The 19,793-nt window shown below is 53.2% G+C and overlaps 8 protein-coding genes across 8 annotated transcripts; 1 reads left to right on the forward strand and 7 right to left on the reverse strand.

Annotated features, from left to right (window-relative positions):
* Window positions 1–222: 222 nt before the first annotated feature.
* BDZ99DRAFT_430478 (P-loop containing nucleoside triphosphate hydrolase protein) lies at window positions 223–2,382 on the forward strand. Its single transcript, XM_033717251.1, has 11 exons — window positions 223–361; window positions 415–440; window positions 505–514; window positions 588–856; window positions 941–1,034; window positions 1,098–1,129; window positions 1,188–1,399; window positions 1,467–1,672; window positions 1,765–1,950; window positions 2,020–2,140; window positions 2,211–2,382. Exons 1-11 carry the CDS (start codon window positions 294–296, stop codon window positions 2,238–2,240), a joined length of 1,254 nt encoding a protein of 417 aa, XP_033583793.1. The 5' UTR covers window positions 223–293; the 3' UTR covers window positions 2,241–2,382.
* A 97-nt stretch (window positions 2,383–2,479) lies between these two features.
* On the reverse strand, window positions 2,480–3,207 carry BDZ99DRAFT_2611 (uncharacterized protein). Its single transcript, XM_033713794.1, has one exon. The coding sequence runs from the start codon at window positions 3,123–3,125 to the stop codon at window positions 2,700–2,702; it is 426 nt and encodes a 141-aa protein (XP_033583794.1). The 5' UTR covers window positions 3,126–3,207; the 3' UTR covers window positions 2,480–2,699.
* Window positions 3,208–3,412: 205 nt separating this feature from the next.
* On the reverse strand, window positions 3,413–4,569 carry BDZ99DRAFT_404022 (Gas2, regulated by Bmp1 MAP kinase cascade). Its single transcript, XM_033716377.1, has 3 exons — window positions 4,430–4,569; window positions 3,974–4,376; window positions 3,413–3,917 (listed from the first exon to the last, which is right to left on the reverse strand). The coding sequence occupies exons 1-3, from the start codon at window positions 4,539–4,541 to the stop codon at window positions 3,566–3,568; spliced, it is 867 nt and encodes a 288-aa protein (XP_033583795.1). The 5' UTR covers window positions 4,542–4,569; the 3' UTR covers window positions 3,413–3,565.
* Window positions 4,570–6,621: 2,052 nt separating this feature from the next.
* BDZ99DRAFT_2661 (uncharacterized protein) lies at window positions 6,622–8,435 on the reverse strand. Its single transcript, XM_033713845.1, has 2 exons — window positions 7,842–8,435; window positions 6,622–7,789 (listed from the first exon to the last, which is right to left on the reverse strand). Exons 1-2 carry the CDS (start codon window positions 8,038–8,040, stop codon window positions 6,825–6,827), a joined length of 1,164 nt encoding a protein of 387 aa, XP_033583796.1. The 5' UTR covers window positions 8,041–8,435; the 3' UTR covers window positions 6,622–6,824.
* Window positions 8,436–8,776: 341 nt separating this feature from the next.
* Window positions 8,777–9,138, reverse strand: BDZ99DRAFT_513107 (UPF0057-domain-containing protein; the record flags this gene model as incomplete). The annotated part of the gene is made up of 3 exons (XM_033724678.1): window positions 8,777–8,798; window positions 8,851–8,985; window positions 9,122–9,138. 3 exons carry the CDS (start codon window positions 9,136–9,138, stop codon window positions 8,777–8,779), a joined length of 174 nt encoding a protein of 57 aa, XP_033583797.1.
* A 998-nt stretch (window positions 9,139–10,136) lies between these two features.
* BDZ99DRAFT_456645 (putative mismatched base pair and cruciform DNA recognition protein) lies at window positions 10,137–10,960 on the reverse strand. Its single transcript, XM_033718499.1, has 2 exons — window positions 10,821–10,960; window positions 10,137–10,767 (listed from the first exon to the last, which is right to left on the reverse strand). The coding sequence occupies exons 1-2, from the start codon at window positions 10,926–10,928 to the stop codon at window positions 10,336–10,338; spliced, it is 540 nt and encodes a 179-aa protein (XP_033583798.1). The 5' UTR covers window positions 10,929–10,960; the 3' UTR covers window positions 10,137–10,335.
* Window positions 10,961–11,475: 515 nt separating this feature from the next.
* On the reverse strand, window positions 11,476–13,357 carry BDZ99DRAFT_2838 (indoleamine 2,3-dioxygenase alpha type). Its single transcript, XM_033714024.1, has 2 exons — window positions 12,849–13,357; window positions 11,476–12,799 (listed from the first exon to the last, which is right to left on the reverse strand). The coding sequence occupies exons 1-2, from the start codon at window positions 13,137–13,139 to the stop codon at window positions 11,627–11,629; spliced, it is 1,464 nt and encodes a 487-aa protein (XP_033583799.1). The 5' UTR covers window positions 13,140–13,357; the 3' UTR covers window positions 11,476–11,626.
* A 986-nt stretch (window positions 13,358–14,343) lies between these two features.
* Window positions 14,344–17,209, reverse strand: BDZ99DRAFT_456647 (kinase-like protein). The gene is made up of 3 exons (XM_033718500.1): window positions 15,886–17,209; window positions 14,747–15,835; window positions 14,344–14,694 (listed from the first exon to the last, which is right to left on the reverse strand). The coding sequence occupies exons 1-3, from the start codon at window positions 17,083–17,085 to the stop codon at window positions 14,683–14,685; spliced, it is 2,301 nt and encodes a 766-aa protein (XP_033583800.1). The 5' UTR covers window positions 17,086–17,209; the 3' UTR covers window positions 14,344–14,682.
* Window positions 17,210–19,793: the final 2,584 nt, after the last annotated feature.

Below are 19,793 nucleotides of genomic sequence, written 5' to 3' on the forward strand. Positions count from 1 at the left end.
CACTATTACCTTCTAGATTGTCTCCTGGCTAGTGATCCTATATGACGTGATAGAGGAGCCCGAAGGTTCTGCTTATTCCGTAGAGCACGTAATGTCAGACGAAGGACACCAGACAACAATATACCTCACCAGGTTTTATAGCTCAAGCAATAATCACGTGATCTACGATCTTATCGATAAACTCGCCCTGCGATCATCAGGCTTGGACATTTCAAGTTTTAACAACCTTTCTACAGTTCTTCTTCCTACACAATTGCCTCTGTACTCAACCCTTCCCATATAATTCCTCAGCTATGCCACGCGACCCCCTCATCGGCCTGGTAGGTAAGCCCTCATCCGGCAAGTCCACCACACTCAACAGGTGCGCCCGCTCCCTCCCGCACAGAGAAGGATCAACATTCTGAGGCGTGGCAGCTTGACGGACGCGTCGTCGAAAGTCGGTACGTATCCTCTTACCCTCTCCTCACCCCAGCTTCCATCTCTACAACACTTAACACGGCGCAGGCAATTTCCCGTAAGCAACCTAAACACACCCCACCATACTCTCCCCGACGCGGACGTAGACTCATACGACATGTTGGACGCAGGTTCACGACTATAGACCCCCAACGCGCCATCGGCTACCTCCAGATCCCCTGTGCCTGCTCCCGCTTCGGCGTGAGTGACCGCTGCAAACCGAACTACGGCGCGTGCGTGGACGGGCGGCGGAGCGTGCCGATCGAATTGCTCGATGTGGCTGGGCTAGTCCCCGGCGCGCATCTAGGACGGGGGCTGGGGAATAAGTTTCTGGATGACCTGAGGCATGCGGATGCCTTGGTGCATGTGGTTGATGTGAGCGGGACGACGGATGCAGAGGGTACGTTGTTTGAGGTCGAAGGCGCGAGGATTGGTGGAAAGGGAAATTGAGGTTGTTGATGGAGGCTGATGAATGGTGGTGCAGGCAAGGCGACGAGAGGGTATGACCCTTCGCAGGATATTGTGTGGTTGAGGTCGGAGATCGTGCGGTGGATACAGGGGAATCTGATGGAGAAATGGTGAGGCTGCGTCCTCCACCTTATTTCTTTTTTTCAGGGACGAGCTCTGACGTCTGAGATTAGGGGTTCGATAAAGCGACGGCATGTTGCCGTAAGTAAGTCGTCTATATCTTGGGATATCATTCGAATTGCTAATAGCGCGTCCCTTTGTAGAAGCCACCGCCGTCGAAACCCTACAAAACCAATTTTCCGGCTATGGCAGCACGTCTTCCGTGGTGGCGAGATGCTTGGACAAAATGGGCTTAAAAGAGCCGCTGCAGGATTGGTCGAACGAGACGATTGAGAAAGTTGTGATTGCGTTTACGGATGAGAAGTTCCCAACCGTGATAGCGCTGAATAAGATTGACCATCCGGACGCTGACAAGGTTAGAGAGAACGGTTAAGAGATTTAGAGACCAGCTTAGCGCATTTCTAACGACTTTCAATTCACAGAATATCGCCAAAATCGCAAAAGCCCAAGACCCCCAATCCATCGTCCTCTGTTCCGCCATCAGCGAAGTCTTCCTCCGACGGTTAGCGAAACAGGGTTTCGTGAGGTACACCGAGGGTAGCGACATCGTGGAAACAAGAGAAGACCTGATAGAAGACGGTGATCCGGATGGAGGGGGCTTGAAGGAGATGGATGAGAAGCTGAAGAAGTAAGTTCATGTAATACTATCACTGTTTAGTGATCGCTACCATAGACCAAATTAGCAGTGGGTTTGAAAGAAGCTGACGGGATGACCAACAGCCGTATCGAAAATCTCAAAGACATGGTCCTCTACCGCTTCGGCAGCACGGGCGTGGTGCAAGTCCTCTCCCGCGCCGCAGAGCTTCTGGGTCTCGTCCCGGTGTTTCCCGTCCGAAATATCAACACCTTCACATCTGGTTCAGCGTCTAGTCATGCCGTGTTTCGAGATTGCGTCCTCGTAAAACGGTAAGGTTTACCCCATGATCGCTCTAGGTGGAGCCTGTAATCAGTTACTGATAACAATCAACGATGTAGGGGATCAACAGTCGGCGACGTCTACCGCAAAGTGATGGGCGACGCGCCGATGGCGTACGTAGAGACGGCAGGCGGCGTGAGGGTCGCGGAAGATGATCTTGTGGCGGTGGGGAAGAACGATGTAAGTCCACCATCGGTGATGTGTCTGTGGCTTTCTATCTCAAGCTGTTGCCTAATCAACCTCAATATAGGTCCTATCTTTCAAAGTTGGCCGAGCTTGAGGGAGTCCATGGGTTTTTGAAGTGGAGATTTGCTTCCTGCATACCCTGCTGTACATATAGACACTTCACCATGTACACTAAGACGAATTGAAGGAGATGATCTGGCGAACGCCTGAATAGACTAAATCTAGGAGGCTACGAGTACTATGAAGTACCTAGCCCAATGAATCATTTGAGAGGTAGATTTCGTGAGTCTGAACCTCAAGTTCATCTCTCCTGCCATTGTATAATGCACCCATCCGCCCAGGTCGCTAGCTTAGTAAGCCATATCGGCTTGGCGGTCAAAATCCATATTTCAAGCTTCCCATCACTTCTTCGTAGATAGCTCAACAACCACGCAAGCTAACACGAATTTGACACCAGGACGTAGCTCGCACGGCTGAGTAGTATTTTTGAACAACTTTTTGGAGAAGCCATTGGTCTAAACGGCTGAGTTAGAGGCCGGGGGAGCTGCGGTCTCTACACTTTTCGAAACCCCGCCACGGCCGCCGCGGAGGGAGGATTTTCGAGCCGGCCGCCGTTTTCGAGCGTTCTCACAAATAGCTCATCAACCACGCCAGCTAACACGGATTTAACACCGGGATGGAACTCGCGCGGCTGAGTAGTGGTTTTGAAGGAGTTTTGGAGGTAGGAGTTGGACCGAGTGGTGGAGTTGGATGGGGGTTGCGATCTTCTACACTTTTTGGAGCCGTGAGCGGGCTGCCAAGAGTTGCCGGAAGAGGAGATTCGCGGTTTTGTTTTGCCGGCCCCCCCGGGGGGGGGGGATGCTCGAGGCGGATACCCGAGAGCTTTCGAAGGCGGAGGCCGGTTCGGTTCGATTAGATTGGCTTGGTGGTGCTTGACTCGGAGGAGGTAGTTGAGGGGATAGCCAAAAGAACTTGACATGTGTACCCTTGTTCAAAGTAGAATCATCTCAGTCCAACTCTCCTCTGCTTACCGGAACGTTTGTTGCTAGGCAATACTAACATTGGCATTATCTTAAACTACTCACCTCCTTAAACCATCCTCGCCTGTCGCCGAGGCCCAACGTATCATCATCACCGCGGCCTCTCTCCGCCGACAGAAAGCAGAACGTCAACACGTGAAAGAAGCGCATACCAAATAAGCACGAAGAAGAAAATAATTCACTCGCACGCCACTAATCCACCAAGCCCAATGCAAGGAGCGTATAAGTGAGTATATACAATCGAAACCCACACACCATAAAGCCTCACGACTCCCTACCCATGCTCCCCACCCCGCCCACAAAAGAAAAAGCCCTCATGTGCTCATCGCGGTCCGTTCGCCCAGCAAACTCTCTTACCGCCCTCTGTCTAAATTATCCATTACTCCAACTCCGGCTTCCCCAAGATTCCCCTCGCCATATGGCGCTTGCGGAGGTTGAACTCCACCGCGCGCTTCTTCGCCGCCGGACTCTGCGTGAAGGCCGCGCTGCCGCCAAAGGGCCCCGCGAGCGCTGAGTTCTGCATGCGCACGACGCAGACGTTCTGCGCGCCGCCGACGGAGCCGGTGCACGTCATGCCCGCGGGCATCTGCACCTTGACGGGAAAATCGGTCGTGGTGGCGCCGGAGAGGCCGCCGATGCCGATGCCCGGGACGTTCTGGGAGACTTGGGCGGTTTGGAAGGCGGTGGGGTCGGTGCCGCCGCTCGTGGGGTCGACGGCGGCGGTTAGGGGCCTGATGCGGGGCGTTAGTAGGTATTTGAAGGGGGAGGGAAGAGGGGGGTTGCGTACCCAGCGCCGTCTTGGTTGACTTGGTGGAAGGTCATGGTGATGGAACCGTCGTCGGCGCAGGTGGGCAGGCCGGAGGTAGCGCCCTTGCCGGCGGCGGCGGAGACGCCTTGCTCAGTGGTGCCTTTGGCAGTCTTCGTGCCAGCGCCCGTGGCACCGCCTGTGTTTGCTTTTCCAGCTCCTCCAGCTCCTCCACCGTTGCCGCCGGTGAGGGCATCGAGGAGGCCACGCTTCTTGGTGGTTCCCATGAAGGAGGAGATGGCAGCAGCAGCATCGACAGGGCCCGTGGATGTTCGGCCGAGGGCGGACGCCTTGTTGCTGCCCAGTTCCTTGTTGCGGATGATGCTAGTGTCGGCTTCGGCGCCGCAGCCTGGGGATGCGCAGTCTCGAGGCGTGCCATCGGCAACTGGTGGGTATTAGTATACGGTTGTTGATTAACTAAAGGGAATCGAAGTTTACCTGAGAGTCCGGGCATGTTCACTCCATTAGCTCCTTGAATTTCGGTGATAACACCGTGGGCGGAGACCTGGGCCGCAAGGACTGCGAACAAGATGGCTGGGGAGTAACGCATTATGGCGATTGGAATTGATAATAGTGTTATGTGGTAATGAAATAAGTTGAATGAATGAAAGTTGAGCTTCAGAGGAAAATTGAAGCGACCTGCGCAGGAAAGAAAGTAATTATGAGGGAAGAAAAGAAGATGAGCGACTTCAAGTTGCTTTGATGAGCGATATCGATGGTAACTGCGGAGCATGAGGGCTTAAGTATTCTTCTCAAGACCATTAGCGCTGCCCCAGAAGCTTGACTTCCGACAAGCTTCCGCTGTCTGGATTGTCAGCGTCTTGCCTAGACCAGACGTCTTTACTTGCCCCTGTCAACGTGCAGCTGAGGGTTAGCTGGCATTCTGTATGAGAACCGAATAGATCGAACCTCGCTGAGACAGTCACGAGAGCGAACAGAAGCTCTGGGCAAGAAGCGCGCTTAGGGCTAAACCAGGGCAGGCTGGACTACAAGCCCTGGCTGCAAGGCTACCATAGCGAGTTTAGTAACGCGAATGCCAGATGCAGAATTGGGTATCCAATCGACATCGTACTTGACAATTAAGAGAAGGTCAAGGCGAAGGGGGAGAAACGCATTGACGTTTGTGGCGTTTCGGCCGGCCCCAACTTCATATCCTTACCTGATTCAAAACGCATGACTGCAACCAAGAGGTTTGACCAACTGAACCTATGAGGAGAAGTAATTCACAGAAGCATCCGAGGCAGCGCTCGGATCGAGCTAGGGCGGACATGGGGTTCCGTTGACTTGGAGCTTCCGGAAGGTTTCGCAGGTCCTAGCCGATTGAGGCGCAGCAATCTCATATTGTCCAGATACAGGGGATCATAGAAGATCCGAGAAAAGCGAGAGACGCCAGAGAAGGTGCTTACTATACATGGATCCAGATGGAGAATGTTCGGCGGTTATTTACCTTGCCAAAGAAAGGTGACCGTGATGTGGATATCCAAAGGTGAGGCTCGACACATTATACGTCCAAATGAAGTTTGAAGTGATCAAAGAGCCGCACCTAACAGCGGTACTGAAAGAGAATACTGCCTCATTCTGCTACTATGGCGTAGTACAGGGAGACAGTGGTACGCCTCAAGCCTGCTGAATAAAACAGTTGTGCAAAGAGCCTAGACAAACACACTCAAAAAGGAAGTAGATGGAGAAGATCAAAACAACAGGGCGATCCTCGTCAAACTATCTGCCCGTAAAACCCTTGCTGAGGTTTACAACAATGGCCAAACAGACGTAGTTGCAAGTCGAAGCCGGCGGAAGATCGCAGCCAGCTTCGACGAGACTCGGAAACAAGACCAAGTCTGAAGCTGGCTGGCGACACGTTTCAAAGGGCAAAAGAGAAGGTTGTGGCGGACAGCGAGAGATGAAACTGGAGAAGGGAGGTTGAGTTTGGAATCTGAGGTTAAGCTGGCGGCTTGGCTCACGTGACTAATCCGTTTCACCTCATCGCGTTATTGATCTCCGACATGGGTAATGGATCTAATGAGTGATCTTCAGAGCGGGTCTGTTATCGGAACTATGGAGTCTATACCAGGTCAAATGGCGGATATGAGCATAAATCATTGATGATGCTGCTTTGTATGTGAGCGCGTACCTTCAAGCTCATCTACCTACCCAGAGTCATTGTCCAAGTGCGATATTTCGAAACCACACATCCGAGGGCCCGGCTACTCCAACCCTCAGGCGTCTCATGCCACTCTTCAAAAGACAACGGCGAAACGCCACACGAGCCATGACCATCCCAGACCCTGACCTTTTACAGGAGCAGCCATAAAGATCGTGTCTCACAGGTAGCGGCCCGAGGCACTGATCGAAGAAATAAGCTTTAAGTATTACTACATCATTCTGTCGATCCAGGAGGTCACCTACTCTACCCATCCATGAGAGCATCTCCCGTTTCCGACGAACCTCAAGGTTTCCGACGAACCTCAAGAGTACCAGTGCAGACCGTCGTCTGAGGTCTTTACAGGTTATTCAACAAGGTCCACTCACAACTCGCCTTAGATTCTTAAAATTGTATTGATTGACTTCGAACGTGACATCCAAGTGTTCAGAGACTTGTATCCTAGTCCTGTATGACTATGAAAATTTGCAGAGCATTTGAAGACTACAAAGAGGAGATCTAGCAGTAAAAGGCTCAACTTTGCACTTTTAGGTCTGAGCCCAATCGACGATGCGTTGTATTCGTCTTTCATGACGTACCCGTCGTAAATGAGGGCAACGGCGTCAACGATCAACTCATTCCATCCTTGTTAAGGCCGTCTCTTACACATTGTTCCATAGGTTATGTGGAAGCTCACCAGGCTCCCGCCAATTCTCTAGCATCCGCCCCCTGCTCGATGAAAGCCCTGAACTCGCGAACCTCTTTCAGCCAAATATATCGCACGCATATCTCATTGATCTCGTAGTAGATCTCTTGCGGAGGAAGAAGCTTCTTATGAACTACGAGGTTGCGGATGAAAAGTAGTATGAGCTTCACTGCGCGGACCTGCGCCTCGCGGTCGTGGCTGAGGGCCTCGTCGCTGTCCTGCTCGTTGAAGGAATCGGTTCGTCCACCACCGTCAGCACTCGACGGACCGTCAGGGGGAATATTGGGTGCCGGGAGACCCATTTTCTCGATCAGACGGAGGCTATGCTGAAGGTAGTCTCTCAGTACAGGAAGCGGCTCGATTCTAAGGTCTTCGAAGACATGCTTCTCGAGGAGAGAGGTGATGATTTCAAGCGATGGAATGTCGAGAGGCATGTGTGTTATTGCAGATATTGCAGTGTCGGGAGACACTTCTAGCTCTGTGAGGAGGGCTTCCTTTGTGTTAGGCTTGTTCGACAGGGCCGTAGGACTTTGTTTTGGTGTGACTTCAAGCTCGGGAGTGGGAGTCTTGTCATAGATGCCCTCATCTTCCAGAATCGTCACGTAAGGTTGGAGATCGAAGTCTGCCGTGTAAGACTCTTCGCTCACAAGCTGAAGGATTTCCTTTGGCGATCTGCGTGATATTACGCGCAGATTGCGGAACATCAAAATCGCCTTCACAAGTTTGGCTCTCGAGGAGTGTATATGGTGCGAAGTGAGGCGGTCATCTTTCGAGCGCCCTTCATTCGGCTCTGTCGAGCTTTCTCCTAGCTTCTTGTCCAGCCTCTGTATTGTCTCGACCCAGTGTGACAGGAAGGGGTTGTGTCTAAGAGGAATAGCCTCATTGATTTTGTAGATCTGGTATTCGCAATTGAGAATTCCAGCGAGGTGAGGAAGTGAAGGAAATATGTCGACTACACGTTAAAATAAGTAAGGCCCTCAAACGCGCAAGAAGTTGGCACTTACCCTGGCTTTCCCAAACGTCCAGTTTGTTCTTCAGCTTAAGAGAGTCTTGGAAGGCTGCTTGGAGCTCATTACCCTCAGGATGAGCTCTCAGGCGAGCCTCTCGTACATTTTGAAGTAGGTTCCCAGTTTCTTCTAGGGTGCGCTCTGGGTCGCAGATGAGCGATGCAAGCTCCCCTTCCAGCGTCGCCGAAAGGTCCATCTTGTTCGCGGTGTTGCAGGTGAGCGACCGTGAAGCTTTGGTTTCGAGTTTAGAGGCATGTGGGCGAGCTTGTGTGTGCGATTAAAGGAGCTTAAAGGGTCATTGACGGGTGCTACGGTCCACGGTTCACGATGCCAAGCGGGCCAGCTGTGCCACGTCTGACCGCGAACACCTGAGGCAACAATTCGCATTCACCTCGAGTGTTGGAGTGATGCTGACCGTTCATAAGCATAGGACCACTTTAAAGAGCATCAAGGCTGTGTTAGTAAGGTAGCTTAAATGTTAATTTGAACGACGGCGAAACTCATCTCACATCCAAGCCAAATTTTTGAAAATCCATTAAGCTGCCACGTAAAAGCGTCACACAAATGTCGCGCAGAGAAGTATCGAGCGAGTAATGTAGTAACGCGGAAGAGTCATTATTTGGAGCGGGCACTATAATACATTCGTAGGCACCCCTCCAACTAAGTCATCATGCTCCAAGCCCCCGAGTCGAACGCCATGACGTGAATTAACACGTCAAGACGTGTCCGAATAGCACCGAATTAAGATAGAAAGGATTCCGAGCAGGTCGAATCAAGCAACCCCGAGACCGCCGGATGCGCCGGATATGCAGCTGGCTCGCATGACCAGATTTTCGAGCAGCCTTATGTAAGAATAAGGGTCGCATGAGTTGGCCACAGAGTCGGAAGGAAAGAGATGGGTATCGTGAGGTTGTTCGTCGCTGCTCCCATGCTTAAAACTTCAGAATGATGTAGCTGTGGTATGTTAGTAAGGTAAACAAACGGTGCAAGAGCGAAGGCTACTAACAGGGCGTGGATGATTCCGGGAATGTAACCAAGAATGGTCAGCAAGATGTTGATGAGCAAGTCGGCTCCGCATCCGCGCTCTAGGAAGACCCCCAGGGGCGGGAGGATGATCGCGAAGATGATCTTGATGATGTCGCTGTAGGCTTGTTAGCAATGGCCTCAAGAACAAACAAACAAACGCAGAGCCGATGTGCCGAGACAATTGCGCTTGCGCACGGGGAGGATGCGCACAACCGCAAACAGCGAGGCCTTGGGAGCAGTGAGGAACGTACCTTCCGGTGAAAGGCATGGCTGCGCTGCGGTATTGCGGGCTGGTCAAAGAAGTTGTCTTTGTGAAGCTTGAGGTAGTAGGATGGGTGATCGAGTAGGTCGGAGGGCGAGTGGAATGATCAGTGCAGCGGGCAGAAGGACAGGTTTATATGCAGTGGCAGCGGTTTGTCTTCGCGCCTTCCCCATGACGTAGACAACAAAGCACAGGTCAGGCTCCGGACTGCGCTGTGGCCCACACCGGCCTCACCTCACTGCAAATTGCCAGCAGCCCTGCGGCCCTACTAGCCATGTGACGCAGAGCAGGCTTCCAAGACTTCCAAGGTCGCTTGCGCCCTCAAATGCAGGCCCAGCCTGCCAATTTGCTGCGAACCAAGGCATGGCGCCGTCCTGGAAAGCAGTCCGCCACCGTCATCTCGATCATCCGATCACGACGCCACGGAGAGACCTGCATGAAGCAGAGGGCGCTGGCCAAGCAAGTCTCGCCGGAAGACACGGGTACGCGGCTCATCCACACGATTCCTGGGGATCCCGAATGCACAGCCACATGAATGAAAGGTTCCGTCTGCAGTGACGAAGAGCCGACGCCACAACGCCACTCGACTGTGGCACCACCGCGGCGTGCGGGGATTGTTTTTGGTCGATCACTTCATCATACCACAGGTACCAGCGGCAATTGATTCTATTCGCAGAGGTCGTGATTCTCGGAGTTCGTGACACTCCGGTGGGTATCCTGTGAGATCAATTGTCTAAAGACTGGTGGTAGATCGTCGTGTCTCGTCATGGAGGTATCCGTAAACTTTCCTGCCATAGCTTGTGCTATCTCGCAGTAATTTATAGATTCTGGATCGATTAAAGTTGAGCATTAGAACAGCTTGTTAACTCACAAGACTACCGTGGATAGCGGTAAAAGCGTGTACGCAGACCTGGAGTTTGAGACATTGTAGGTGTGAGAGCACTGATTTGGATGCAAGTCGTGGATCAAACCTCTCAGTGTTCTAATATATCACTGCAAAGAGCTTAACGACATCACCATCATAAAACAGTCAAACAACAGTCAAGACTTTTCCAGAATGATTGCATTGGAAAATGTAGGTAGAAGTGGAAAGGGCAATCTCTACTCGAGAGTCCCAGGGATATCAATCTCAGCCATCATCCACCGGCCCAAACCTCGTATCAAAACCATCCTCGGAAGGAACTCAGCCCGGAACTTCAACATCTATGCACTAGGATCCTGCTTCTGTAGATCCGTCTCAACACCCCTCTGCTTCGTCTTGCCCTCATCATGCTGCGCCTGATACCGCTCCTGCCCCGTCTTGTCTCCCGTCAGGCCCGCACCAATGCCTCCCAGAGTTCCGCCTACTCTATCCTTGACACCCTGCCCAAGGTCCGAAAGCTGTCCCTGCGCCTCCTGAGCCTTGCCCTCACGGTTCTGCTGGATGCCTTCCCTCTTCAAGCCCTCTGCGCCGATCAAGCCGCCAACCGCCTCCTTCGCAGAGCCGATGGTCTGGTTCCATGAACCCTCAGTGCGGTCAGAAGAGTCCTTAGAGACGGCGCCAGACGAGCCGATGGTGAAGGGGCCGGCTTTGGCGGCGGTGTGGGAGAGATCACGTTCTGCGTCGGCGGTGGCTTGTTTGTCGGTGGCTTTTTGCTGTTATTGTGTTACTCAGGTTCTGGGGCTAGAGCGCGATGGGTAAGACGGACCTTGTCAGCTCGGTTGCCGGTCAGAGAGCCAATAGCACTGTTGAAGGTGCTGGAGGCCGAGTCGACGTAGGACTGGAGGGTGGAGGTTTGGTCTTTGTCTGAAGACATGGTGATTTGTGGTGTGGGTTGATGGTTGGAAGTGTGGATTGTAGTTGAAGTTCTTTGAAGTGCAGCTGTAAAAGTATCAAGATTGTAGTGTTGTGATGTTGGGTTTCAATTGCGAGGTTGGGCAGCTTTATATCATAGCTGTTGTCGGTAGCTCCTTCACTCGCATGGCCCATGACGTCATGGCCTTGACCTCTCTCAAAACGTCAGCGGGGCCTCTAGCGGCTTGGATCGAGAAAGTTCTGGCCGCATGGATACAGGCGCTTTTCGCCGCAGGGCCACTTTGGGGTTACGCGTCCTGTAGTTCGTCCTGCGTGGCTGACACCACGTGGGGCAAGCAATCGTATTCGCGATGAGTTGCACCACTATCCAACTTCTTGCGTGTTCAGGTGAGGCCATTATCAGGATACAGAGTAGTTTGCATGTGGACTTGTTTGCTCCTCTGATTATAGAGTGTCTGTGATGTAATTCTCAGCGCTTTTGATGCCTTAAATATCGTGACAGTAGCTCATAAGAAAAAGATATCGCCGCATGCCATTCATGACTTCAGAAGACAAGATTTGAGACGCCTTCCATGGCAACACAGTGCTTGAATGCAAGAATATCCTCCATAACTAAATGAACGCCGTTTCAGCGTTGAGGATGAGCGTAGCCCATATGAACAAAGTAGTAGAATATGAACAAGAATCAAAGAGCGGAGTCTACCAATGGCAAATCCCACCTTCGCTATCGTCGACGGACCAAGTGCCAGCTAGTCCCACCATCTCAACCTCCCCGCTAGCATGCTCGCTCATCTTCGTGAGTCGTGCAACACCACCCATCGCATCAGCCGGTCCATTGTTGAGGAGCCGTCTCGCCCACGCATCGATAGCAGGCTCGCCAGTTTCGTCTCGTGCTTGCTTTAAAAATGGAATGAGCGCAGTGCCGCCCGTTCCTCGTAGCCTTGCGCCGCCGGCGCCTCCATGCGACATCGTAGCGAGGTTTGTCCTCTTCGGCGCAACGTGCGTGGGACTGATGGACCGGGAATGGGACCTCGACTCGCGAGACTTGACGATGATGTAGCGCGACACCATCTGAATATGTTTGTCACGCAGAGCTCGCAGCATGGCTAGGCAGGCGTCGAAGGCGACACATAGCGCCCGATTAGACCGGTGATTTTCGACATACTCTCGAATATTTGCGACGCTGGCTACGTGCTCGAGGAATCTCCGATGGGGGCCAGGCATGTACCTCCGCATCTCGTTGATGAAGTGGTGCGAAGGAGTTGGCATAGCACCTTCGGAATCGGAACCGCTGGTACGCTTCTCTCCCGTCGGACGATGCTCAATACCAAGGACGATGTCGAAGAACTGGATGACGGAGCTTTGAGCATTGCTTCCTCCACTGTATTGAACGTAATTTTCGTCTCCGGACCCGACGTCAAAAATGATACCATTAGGGAGGCCCGCGTCTGCCATGTTCTTGTATCCGGCGAGGAACGGTCGAATGCGGTTGTAGAAGACGTGTGGATCGCAGTTGTCATACATCCTCGTCAACAGGGTTGCTAACTCATCAATCCTCTCCGCGAACACTCTCAAGCAGTCAACTACAGTCGTGCTATCATTTCGCCTCGCAGCTGCGATAGCGTCCATCATTACGGGTATGATCGGGCCAGCCCGCGCCTCGATAGCCACCGAGACTAGATAGAACCATGACTCATCTAGCGATCCAGTAAAGGTTGAGATTGTTGCCAGGTTCTCCAGGACATCCACAGGTTCGGTAGGAAAGATAGGCTTCCAGTTCCACAAAGCTAGCCCCGCATATGTGGCTACCGGGGGTAGTTCGAGATGTCGACACGTTTCAAGGAAAGGAACGGATATCGGCGGCGGTATCCTCTGCGGTTAGTCAGCGTTTTATTCAACCAAAAATGAGGGATGTCCATACGTCAGCTGGTGTATCTCCTCCCCATATGTAGGAATGTGTCAAGAACCCCAATATGACATATGCTCTTCGCCACTCTGCCTCGGTAACTAGGAAGTCCGTTGAAAGGACCGGGAGAATGTCGACTACCCCACGCAGTCTCTTAGAAAGAAGCAGGGCCTGGAGATTTCTCATGACAGTCTCCCATGGCGCGTAGTAGGTATCGGGCAGAAAATCAAGCGGTATTTCGTCGGGAAGAAAGCCATAACTAGGCGAAACGTCGTAGTCGCTGAGGACGGGTAGCGATGGGATCATGGCGTCAACTCGGCAGTGCGAGTCGCACCTGACTGCGCGTGAAGACGCGGTTCTTTTTTTTTTTTTTTTGGGAAATAATAGATTGGGAACTTGGACGTAACAATTGCGCAGAGACGGTGCTGGCAATGTCGTTAGGCCGTCGCAAATATTCCGGAAAGTGGAGAGTGATTGCTCGAGAGAAGGAAGCAAGTAAAATGTAGAAGTTTTGGAGTAGGTCGCGTGATAGGTAATCACTTCCGGAACAAAGGCGTCAGACGTTAGAATCCTGCGGAAAGAACAGCGTTCGGGTGGGCGCCAGAGCAGAAAGCTGGCAGCAAAAGGAACGAATAGACGGCGAGGTGGGCAGGGTATATAGAGTAGTGGACAGGTGTGTAGAGAGTAGCGGGGTGCAGTAAAAACTACGTTGGGGATAGTGGGGCGAAAGTAGGTAAGCTACCTAGGTAGACGAGGCGTCGAGATGCGTCGGCGGAAAAAAGGAAAACGTCTAAGAGCGCCGTCAGAAGGCCGGACAAGAAGAGCAGGTAGTTAAGGCTCCGGACCACCAGCACAGTCAGGCTGAGAAATATGATGCGTGCTGCTGCTGAGGAATCAAGGGGAAAAATCCGCGGCCGTGAGGAATCACAGGACCACCTCCGCGCGCCTCCGGATGAATGGATTACTCTATGGCATGAGGCCATCGATCGAAGCGACTAGGAGAGCTAGGGCGAAGCTGGCCGTGTCCCCCACATGCTCTCTGCTCGGGCGCCGGGGCCGGAGGGTATGGGTGGAAGGACGCGAACAATCTTTGTGCCAGGCACGAGGACCCTGACGCCGCGCCTCAAGGCCTTTGGTCTATTCGGCCCAGCGCGGGGTTGAACGGCCAGGCTCCCGGGGCTCGCCAAGGACGGGAGGATGAAGCTGGAGGGGCATGGTGGTGTGTGGGGAGAGAAGAATGCCCGGCCCGGGGTGAAGTCTTACAGGCATGCCGATCACGTTTAGCGCCATGCAGCTGCACAATGCTTTGCATGAACTGCACGATACTCCCCCGTTGTGCCTGTCGTGCAGCCTCACGCTTCATCGGTCGCACGGATGGACTAGCTAAGGCTTGAAGGGCACAGAATTGCTCCGAGTGCCTGATAAGTACGGCACTTTCTATTCGCATATCCCCACTCCAACACTGCTCTAGTTCTGCTAAACCGCAGCATCGTGAGTGCTGCGACCACATCTCCCATCTGCATGGCCCAGCATACGCAGAAAACAAACGCCAAAGCCGCCGGCAATGTCCGGTGGTCATGCCCGAGATGCTCGTGCCCCATGCCGCAATCCAAAGACCGCAGAGCAAAAGCAACGGACCCTTCCCACCGGCAGACAAGGCATACAACCCACAGACCGCGCTGTGCAACAACACCAGGAGGGTATAAGAGTGCCGTTGATAATGAGAATGGAAAACCCCCGAGTATGCATTACTAAGACTATCATAACGTCGCGCCCAAATCGAACCACCATATGACTACATCCGCCTCTTTTTGTATGTACGACTGTACACGTTCATCGCGTAAAGGGATCACCGAGACTTCTGTTTTGATGTTAGCACAGAACGTTTTCTCGGAGGTTTTGCCTTAACTTACCAGACTGGCGATTGCCGCTGCCGAAGCCAGATCGGGTTTCCCGGACGCACTCCTTTGAGTCACTCGAGGAAGACTGCTAGATGCGTTCAGAGGGGCCCCGTTAGCAGCCCGCTTCACTCCTGCGCCCACCTGAACCCCTTGTACGGTAGAGTGTCGCCTGGGTGGGCCCTTGACTGGCGAGCTGCTCGACGCGTCTCGAGTGGCTGGCACCGCCATTCCGTTCTTGAAGCTGGTTGCTGGTGGCTCGGGAAGAGGTCGGGTGCGCTGCGGAGTCTGCACAGTATTGTAGCGTTTTACAGGTGACCCGACGGCAGATACACCGTTGGTAGGCGCCCGCGGACGAACCAACCGTTTTGTGCCTGTCACAAATTCGTGCAGCATCGCTTCGTCAGGTTTCATCCGCCTGTCTGGATCCCATCGGAGGCAGCGGGAGATGAAGTCAAGGAAGGCTTCGTCGTCGCACTTGAGCGCCTGTTGCAGAGTCTTGGAGCTTGGCCGGCGTCGGCGGCCTTTAGCTGACACTGTTACTCGAGGCTTTCCAAGCGAGTCGAAGAACAGCTTCTTACGGCTGCTCTTCTCGATCAGGTGCTTCTCGGGTGGACCGAAGATCTCCATGATGCAAGCTAGCTGCTCCTGTTCGTTCTCTCCGGGGAAGATCGGGTATCCAGTCAGAAGCTCGGCTAGAATGCATCCCAAACTCCACATATCAATCGGCATTCCGTAGCTCATGCCAAGAATGACCTCAGGAGACCGGTAAAATCGTGACTGGATGTAGGTGTAGACCTTTTCATTCTCAAAACAGCTGGAGCCAAAATCAATGACCTTGATTTCCGAGTGAAGAGGATGCGCGAGGAGGATGTTCTCTGGTTTCAGATCACAGTGGATCACGCGGTGGCTCTTCAAGAGCACCAGGGAACTCAGCATCTGCTTGCTGAAGCGTCGGATGAGCCTCAATGAGAAGCCCTTGAAGTCATGGGCTTTGATGAATTCGTAGAGATTCATGCCAAGTAGTTCGGTGGATATGCAAAGATGGCCTCGGAAGTAAAAGCTTTGTGTAAAGTTAATCATACTGTGCTTATTGTCGGGGTCCTGTTGAATTGTTAGTGCTTCTCTGACAAGACCGGAATGACACCGCTTACCCATTCGCGCAGCTTTTGCAAGATGTTGACTTCGACCAAAGCTTGCTGGTGAAACCTCTTCTTGTTGCGAATGATCTTAATCGCTACCAGAAGACCTGTCTTGTGATCCACGCACCGAACAACCTGTCCAAAGCTTCCTTTACCTAGAAGATCCACGACTTCGTACCGGTAGGCGAGATGATCCCCAAGCACAATATTGTAGTCTCCTCGATCGTCGTCGTAGCCGAAGTTGGCTGATTGTGCGTTGAGGTCTCCAACGTGTTTCTTAGCATTTTTCGTGCCACAAAAATAAATCTCTTTATAGTCTATGATCTCGCCTCGCTCGAAGATGTTCAGATTGACCATCTGAAGAGCTTGAGCAGGGCTGACACGCTCTTGTGGTTTTGCTCGCTTGCGGAGATCGTCCACATCCCGTGCTGCAGCCTCGAAGTCTTTCCGTTTGGTTGCAAGCTTTCGCATCTCTTCGTCGGCGGCTAGATCCTCTCGGTCAACATTCGGGTCTTGCTGGCGAGTTTTAACAGAGGTCTGAGAATTCTTGGAGCCACCTAGCATCCTTTGCATCGGAGATAGAATCGAAGAAGCTGATTTTGGGTTTGGCCCACTGGCCGAAAGATTGGAGTATGCCGGGGGCGCTTGGTTACTGGTGGTTCGGTTGGGTTTGTGTCCCTGTGACCTGTCAAGTTCGGTGTCGCTCATGACGGCCGTTGCAGAAGGCTGGCGCCTCCTCACCTCCAGTGACGGCTTGGATCTATGAGACGGGCTAGGACTTGGAAGCGGCCCACTCCAAGTAGCAGACGCAGGCAGCTTGGGCGGAGGCATGCCATTGTGACTCGGCGGTTGAGGCCCTTGCTCATCTCCTTTATGTAGTGCAACGTGCGGTTGTGAGGCATGGGATGCATGAGATGCCTTCGACGAACTTCTCCTCCAGCCACCCAGGCTAAGCTTCCGCCTCAAAGATGATCCAGATGAGGGTGTTTCTGGCTCGGTTGACGTTGATGTATGTTGAGATGAGTTATCTTTCTTAGTGAGCAGACGTGGGCCGGCTAACTTCGTCACTGGCATCTCAGTGTCGGTATCACTCAGTTTGTATTCTCCACTAGGTCTTGATCTCAAGTTTCCAAAGTCGCCGCTGCTCTTTGGTAGAGATGCAGATGCGAATGGTGTAGTAATTTGCCGGCTATTGTTGGTAGGTATTGGCATCGCTGAAGAACCATTAGGTTGATACGGCGGCGGATCAGATCTCAAGTTATATGCCGAACTACTACTCCGCAATTGGCCATGAAAAGAGTAGTGATCATCTGCGTTGTTGCTCTTGGAAAAGAATGTCGCCTTTGATGCTGTCATTGGTGTGCTCGGCGTCTTTGTGATGTTTCGTTTTGGCGGAGGCGTTGCCCGTCGATGATCCACTTCCGCAGATGGGGCTGGCATGGACGAAATCTTGTTGTTGAACGGCGTGCCTAACGGAAGAAGGTTCAGAGGAGGAAGTCGGATCGGTTGTAGGTTTTTCCGAGCAGCAATTTGCATCGAGGGAGTCTTGTCGGCATCCGACCCAGTAGAACCCACGGTCAGACCTCGTCTATGCCTGATGCTGCTGTGCGTCTTCTGTAGACCAGGTCTTGATTGCTTCGAGGCCGTAGTTTCAAAAGTGGCCACTTCCTCAACAGCGTCATGATGATAGGGAGCTGACATCTCAGGTTCATCGCCTGGTGGTACGGGGGCCCTCAACAACGAGAAGTTACTATTATCAGGGTCCTTCGGTGATTCGTATGCCTTGGGAATTGCAGGAACAGGTGGGACTTCTTCCTCCGAGGCACCTGCAGAGCTGTGCACATTCCGTGGTTTCGGAGTTGGTAATCGAGACGAAGATAGGATGTGGCTTGTTCGAAGTTGGAGTCCATTAGCAGGACGTGAAGAATTGGCGCTTGAGGTTGATGACAGGGATAACCCTGATCCGAAGGACTTGCGATTACTGTTGTTATTGTGATCAGGAGTAGCCCGTGCCGAAGAGGGTGTGGAGCTTTTCCTGAAAGGTGCTGCAGGAGAATGAGACGTAGATCTGCTATCTACCATAAAGTCTGGTTGAGGCGTAGGAGGCGTGTGGGGCATCCCTGGTACACCTGGCATCATGGACATACGTTTCAGTCTCCGAGCGTCGGTGGGGCTTATTGTTCGTGCACCAAGGCCGCCCACATGATGGGCAGTAGATTGTCTCTTGCTCGATGAAGATGAAGGCGTCTGGCCACCATTCCTTTGCCTAGGGGACCTGCCTGGTGAGTTTGCATCCCCAATTATAGAATTACGGCCATGATCTGGTGTAAGAGACTGGGTACTTAGATTCCCTGGGATTTGCGTGGATGGAGGCAACAGTGATTTTGCCTTCGAGGCCCGGGCAGTATTAGAGAGTCGTGGCAGCTCCGTACCTAGGCTTATGCTAGGTCCAAGAGTGCCACGACGATTTTTCCCGATTGATGGCGCGCGACCTAGTCCAGACTGGCTACTCTCAAACATCGGCCTTGACAGTTCCGTTCTGCTTTCGCGTGGTTCGCTGGCGAGGAACCCAGGGCCAACCGACTTCCTCGGAGGGCGGCCGGCGGGGTTGGCAGGTGCAGGTGCAGGTGCAGGGAACTGGCTTTGACGGCGAGATCGAAGCGACAGCGGAGCACTTGGAGGTGGCATCGAATTGGAGTCGATAGTAGAGGTAGAGGTTTGGGATGTCTGCCGTCTGTTGCTCATCCTGCGGATTAGAGATCCGCTTCTCGTCACACGACTTTCAGGGCCCCTTTCCACCGTGCCGGTTGTGTTATTATTCATTGACGCGTTCGCGAGGAGAACCCCTCCACCTCCCGGGGCGGGAAAGTCACTCAATTGCGGATCGTAGGAGATGCTGGCATGGAAGTCGTCGAAGTTGACAGAGGGGAGGAAGTCGTAGGAGCCGCTGCTGTCGGTGTAGTCTTTGGAGCCATCAGAGGGTTTGCCAAAGCTGAAGCGAGGGTTCGCGGTTCGTGAGGAATTGGCAAACGAGTTGTCGCTGGTCGAGGTAGGGAGGAAAGAGCGGGTCGATGAGGAGTTGGTGTTGGAAGGGGCACCTGCGTCGCTGATCACCCTGCACGGCCATTAGTTTTGTTTGTGGCATAGCTGTGATAAGGCTGGTGGAGCAACTGGAAACAGACTCACCTCTTGGACTGCAGACCTAGGGGGCGAGGCCCTTGGGGTACCTGGTGTTCTCGAACAGACCGCCGGCGTGCGTTGAAGACGACCTTTGGTTCTGCACCCGCGAACGGTCGAGGCTGCGACGTCGAGCTGGGGACGGTCTGCTTCCGCTGGCTGCTCTCGTGCTGGCTGGCTGTTCTCTGAAACTTCCGCCGGACGTGTCCCTCTGCTATTTTTCAGACATCAGCTGCTTTGTTCTCGGTGCCATACATTGGCAAGTGTATTTGTGACAAGAGGTACTGCCTATGAACGGGGGATTCTTACCACCAGAACCGCTGGACTCTTCAGCAGTGTCCGTTCTAGGAACCGGGAGGGCAGAATCCATCGTGCGAAGCAGCCCTGAGCTGGTGAGCTGGGCCGTCATCCTTTCCAGGGCTCTGTCTAGCTCAGGATTGCGGTGGGCCTGCCGACCGTGAGGATCGCCGAACAGGAGGTGCGAGGACGCGGTCAGGGGCGTCCCAGATGAGCCTTCTCCTATGCAATGCGGATCTCCAAGCTCGAGGCTTGGAGATTTGGCTACGAGTGCGATGGCATGTCGTGGTCCAGGAGCGGAGGAAAGTCTGAAGGGGAGCGGAGGGGGTAGAGGGGGTCAACAAACGGGCAGGCCAGCGTCGACACGGAGGAGTCGAGGCAGAGTCTCAGCGTGGACACGGCCAGGAGAAGTTGAGGGTCCAGATGAGGTGCAGAGTGGTCGTCAA

This window comes from Mytilinidion resinicola (genome assembly GCF_010093595.1).
Source record: "Mytilinidion resinicola strain CBS 304.34 unplaced genomic scaffold BDZ99scaffold_1, whole genome shotgun sequence".
NCBI lineage: Eukaryota > Fungi > Ascomycota > Dothideomycetes > Mytilinidiales > Mytilinidiaceae > Mytilinidion > Mytilinidion resinicola.

Bases quoted from the DNA above. Each gene is read 5' to 3' on its own strand.
- BDZ99DRAFT_2661 (XM_033713845.1), bottom strand. From the start codon at position 8,040: ATGGACCTTTCGGCGACGCTGGAAGGGGAGCTTGCATCGCTCATCTGC. The intron at 7,790-7,841 runs GTAAGTGCCAAC...TTTAACGTGTAG, and splicing joins GGACGTTTGGGAAAGCCAGG to TCGACATATTTCCTTCACTT.
- BDZ99DRAFT_430478 (XM_033717251.1), top strand. From the start codon at position 294: ATGCCACGCGACCCCCTCATCGGCCTGGTAGGTAAGCCCTCATCCGGC. The intron at 857-940 runs GTACGTTGTTTG...ATGGTGGTGCAG, and splicing joins CGGGACGACGGATGCAGAGG to GCAAGGCGACGAGAGGGTAT. The intron at 1,673-1,764 runs GTAAGTTCATGT...GATGACCAACAG, and splicing joins ATGGATGAGAAGCTGAAGAA to CCGTATCGAAAATCTCAAAG.
- BDZ99DRAFT_404022 (XM_033716377.1), bottom strand. From the start codon at position 4,541: ATGCGTTACTCCCCAGCCATCTTGTTCGCAGTCCTTGCGGCCCAGGTC. The intron at 4,377-4,429 runs GTAAACTTCGAT...AATACCCACCAG, and splicing joins GAACATGCCCGGACTCTCAG to TTGCCGATGGCACGCCTCGA. The intron at 3,918-3,973 runs GTACGCAACCCC...GCCCCGCATCAG, and splicing joins GTCAACCAAGACGGCGCTGG to GCCCCTAACCGCCGCCGTCG.
- BDZ99DRAFT_2838 (XM_033714024.1), bottom strand. From the start codon at position 13,139: ATGATCCCATCGCTACCCGTCCTCAGCGACTACGACGTTTCGCCTAGT. The intron at 12,800-12,848 runs GTATGGACATCC...GACTAACCGCAG, and splicing joins GAGGAGATACACCAGCTGAC to AGGATACCGCCGCCGATATC.
- BDZ99DRAFT_456647 (XM_033718500.1), bottom strand. From the start codon at position 17,085: ATGCCAATACCTACCAACAATAGCCGGCAAATTACTACACCATTCGCA. The intron at 15,836-15,885 runs GTAAGCGGTGTC...ACAATTCAACAG, and splicing joins TGCAAAAGCTGCGCGAATGG to GACCCCGACAATAAGCACAG.
- BDZ99DRAFT_2611 (XM_033713794.1), bottom strand. From the start codon at position 3,125: ATGTCAAGTTCTTTTGGCTATCCCCTCAACTACCTCCTCCGAGTCAAG.
- BDZ99DRAFT_456645 (XM_033718499.1), bottom strand. From the start codon at position 10,928: ATGTCTTCAGACAAAGACCAAACCTCCACCCTCCAGTCCTACGTCGAC. The intron at 10,768-10,820 runs GTCCGTCTTACC...ACACAATAACAG, and splicing joins CCGGCAACCGAGCTGACAAG to CAAAAAGCCACCGACAAACA.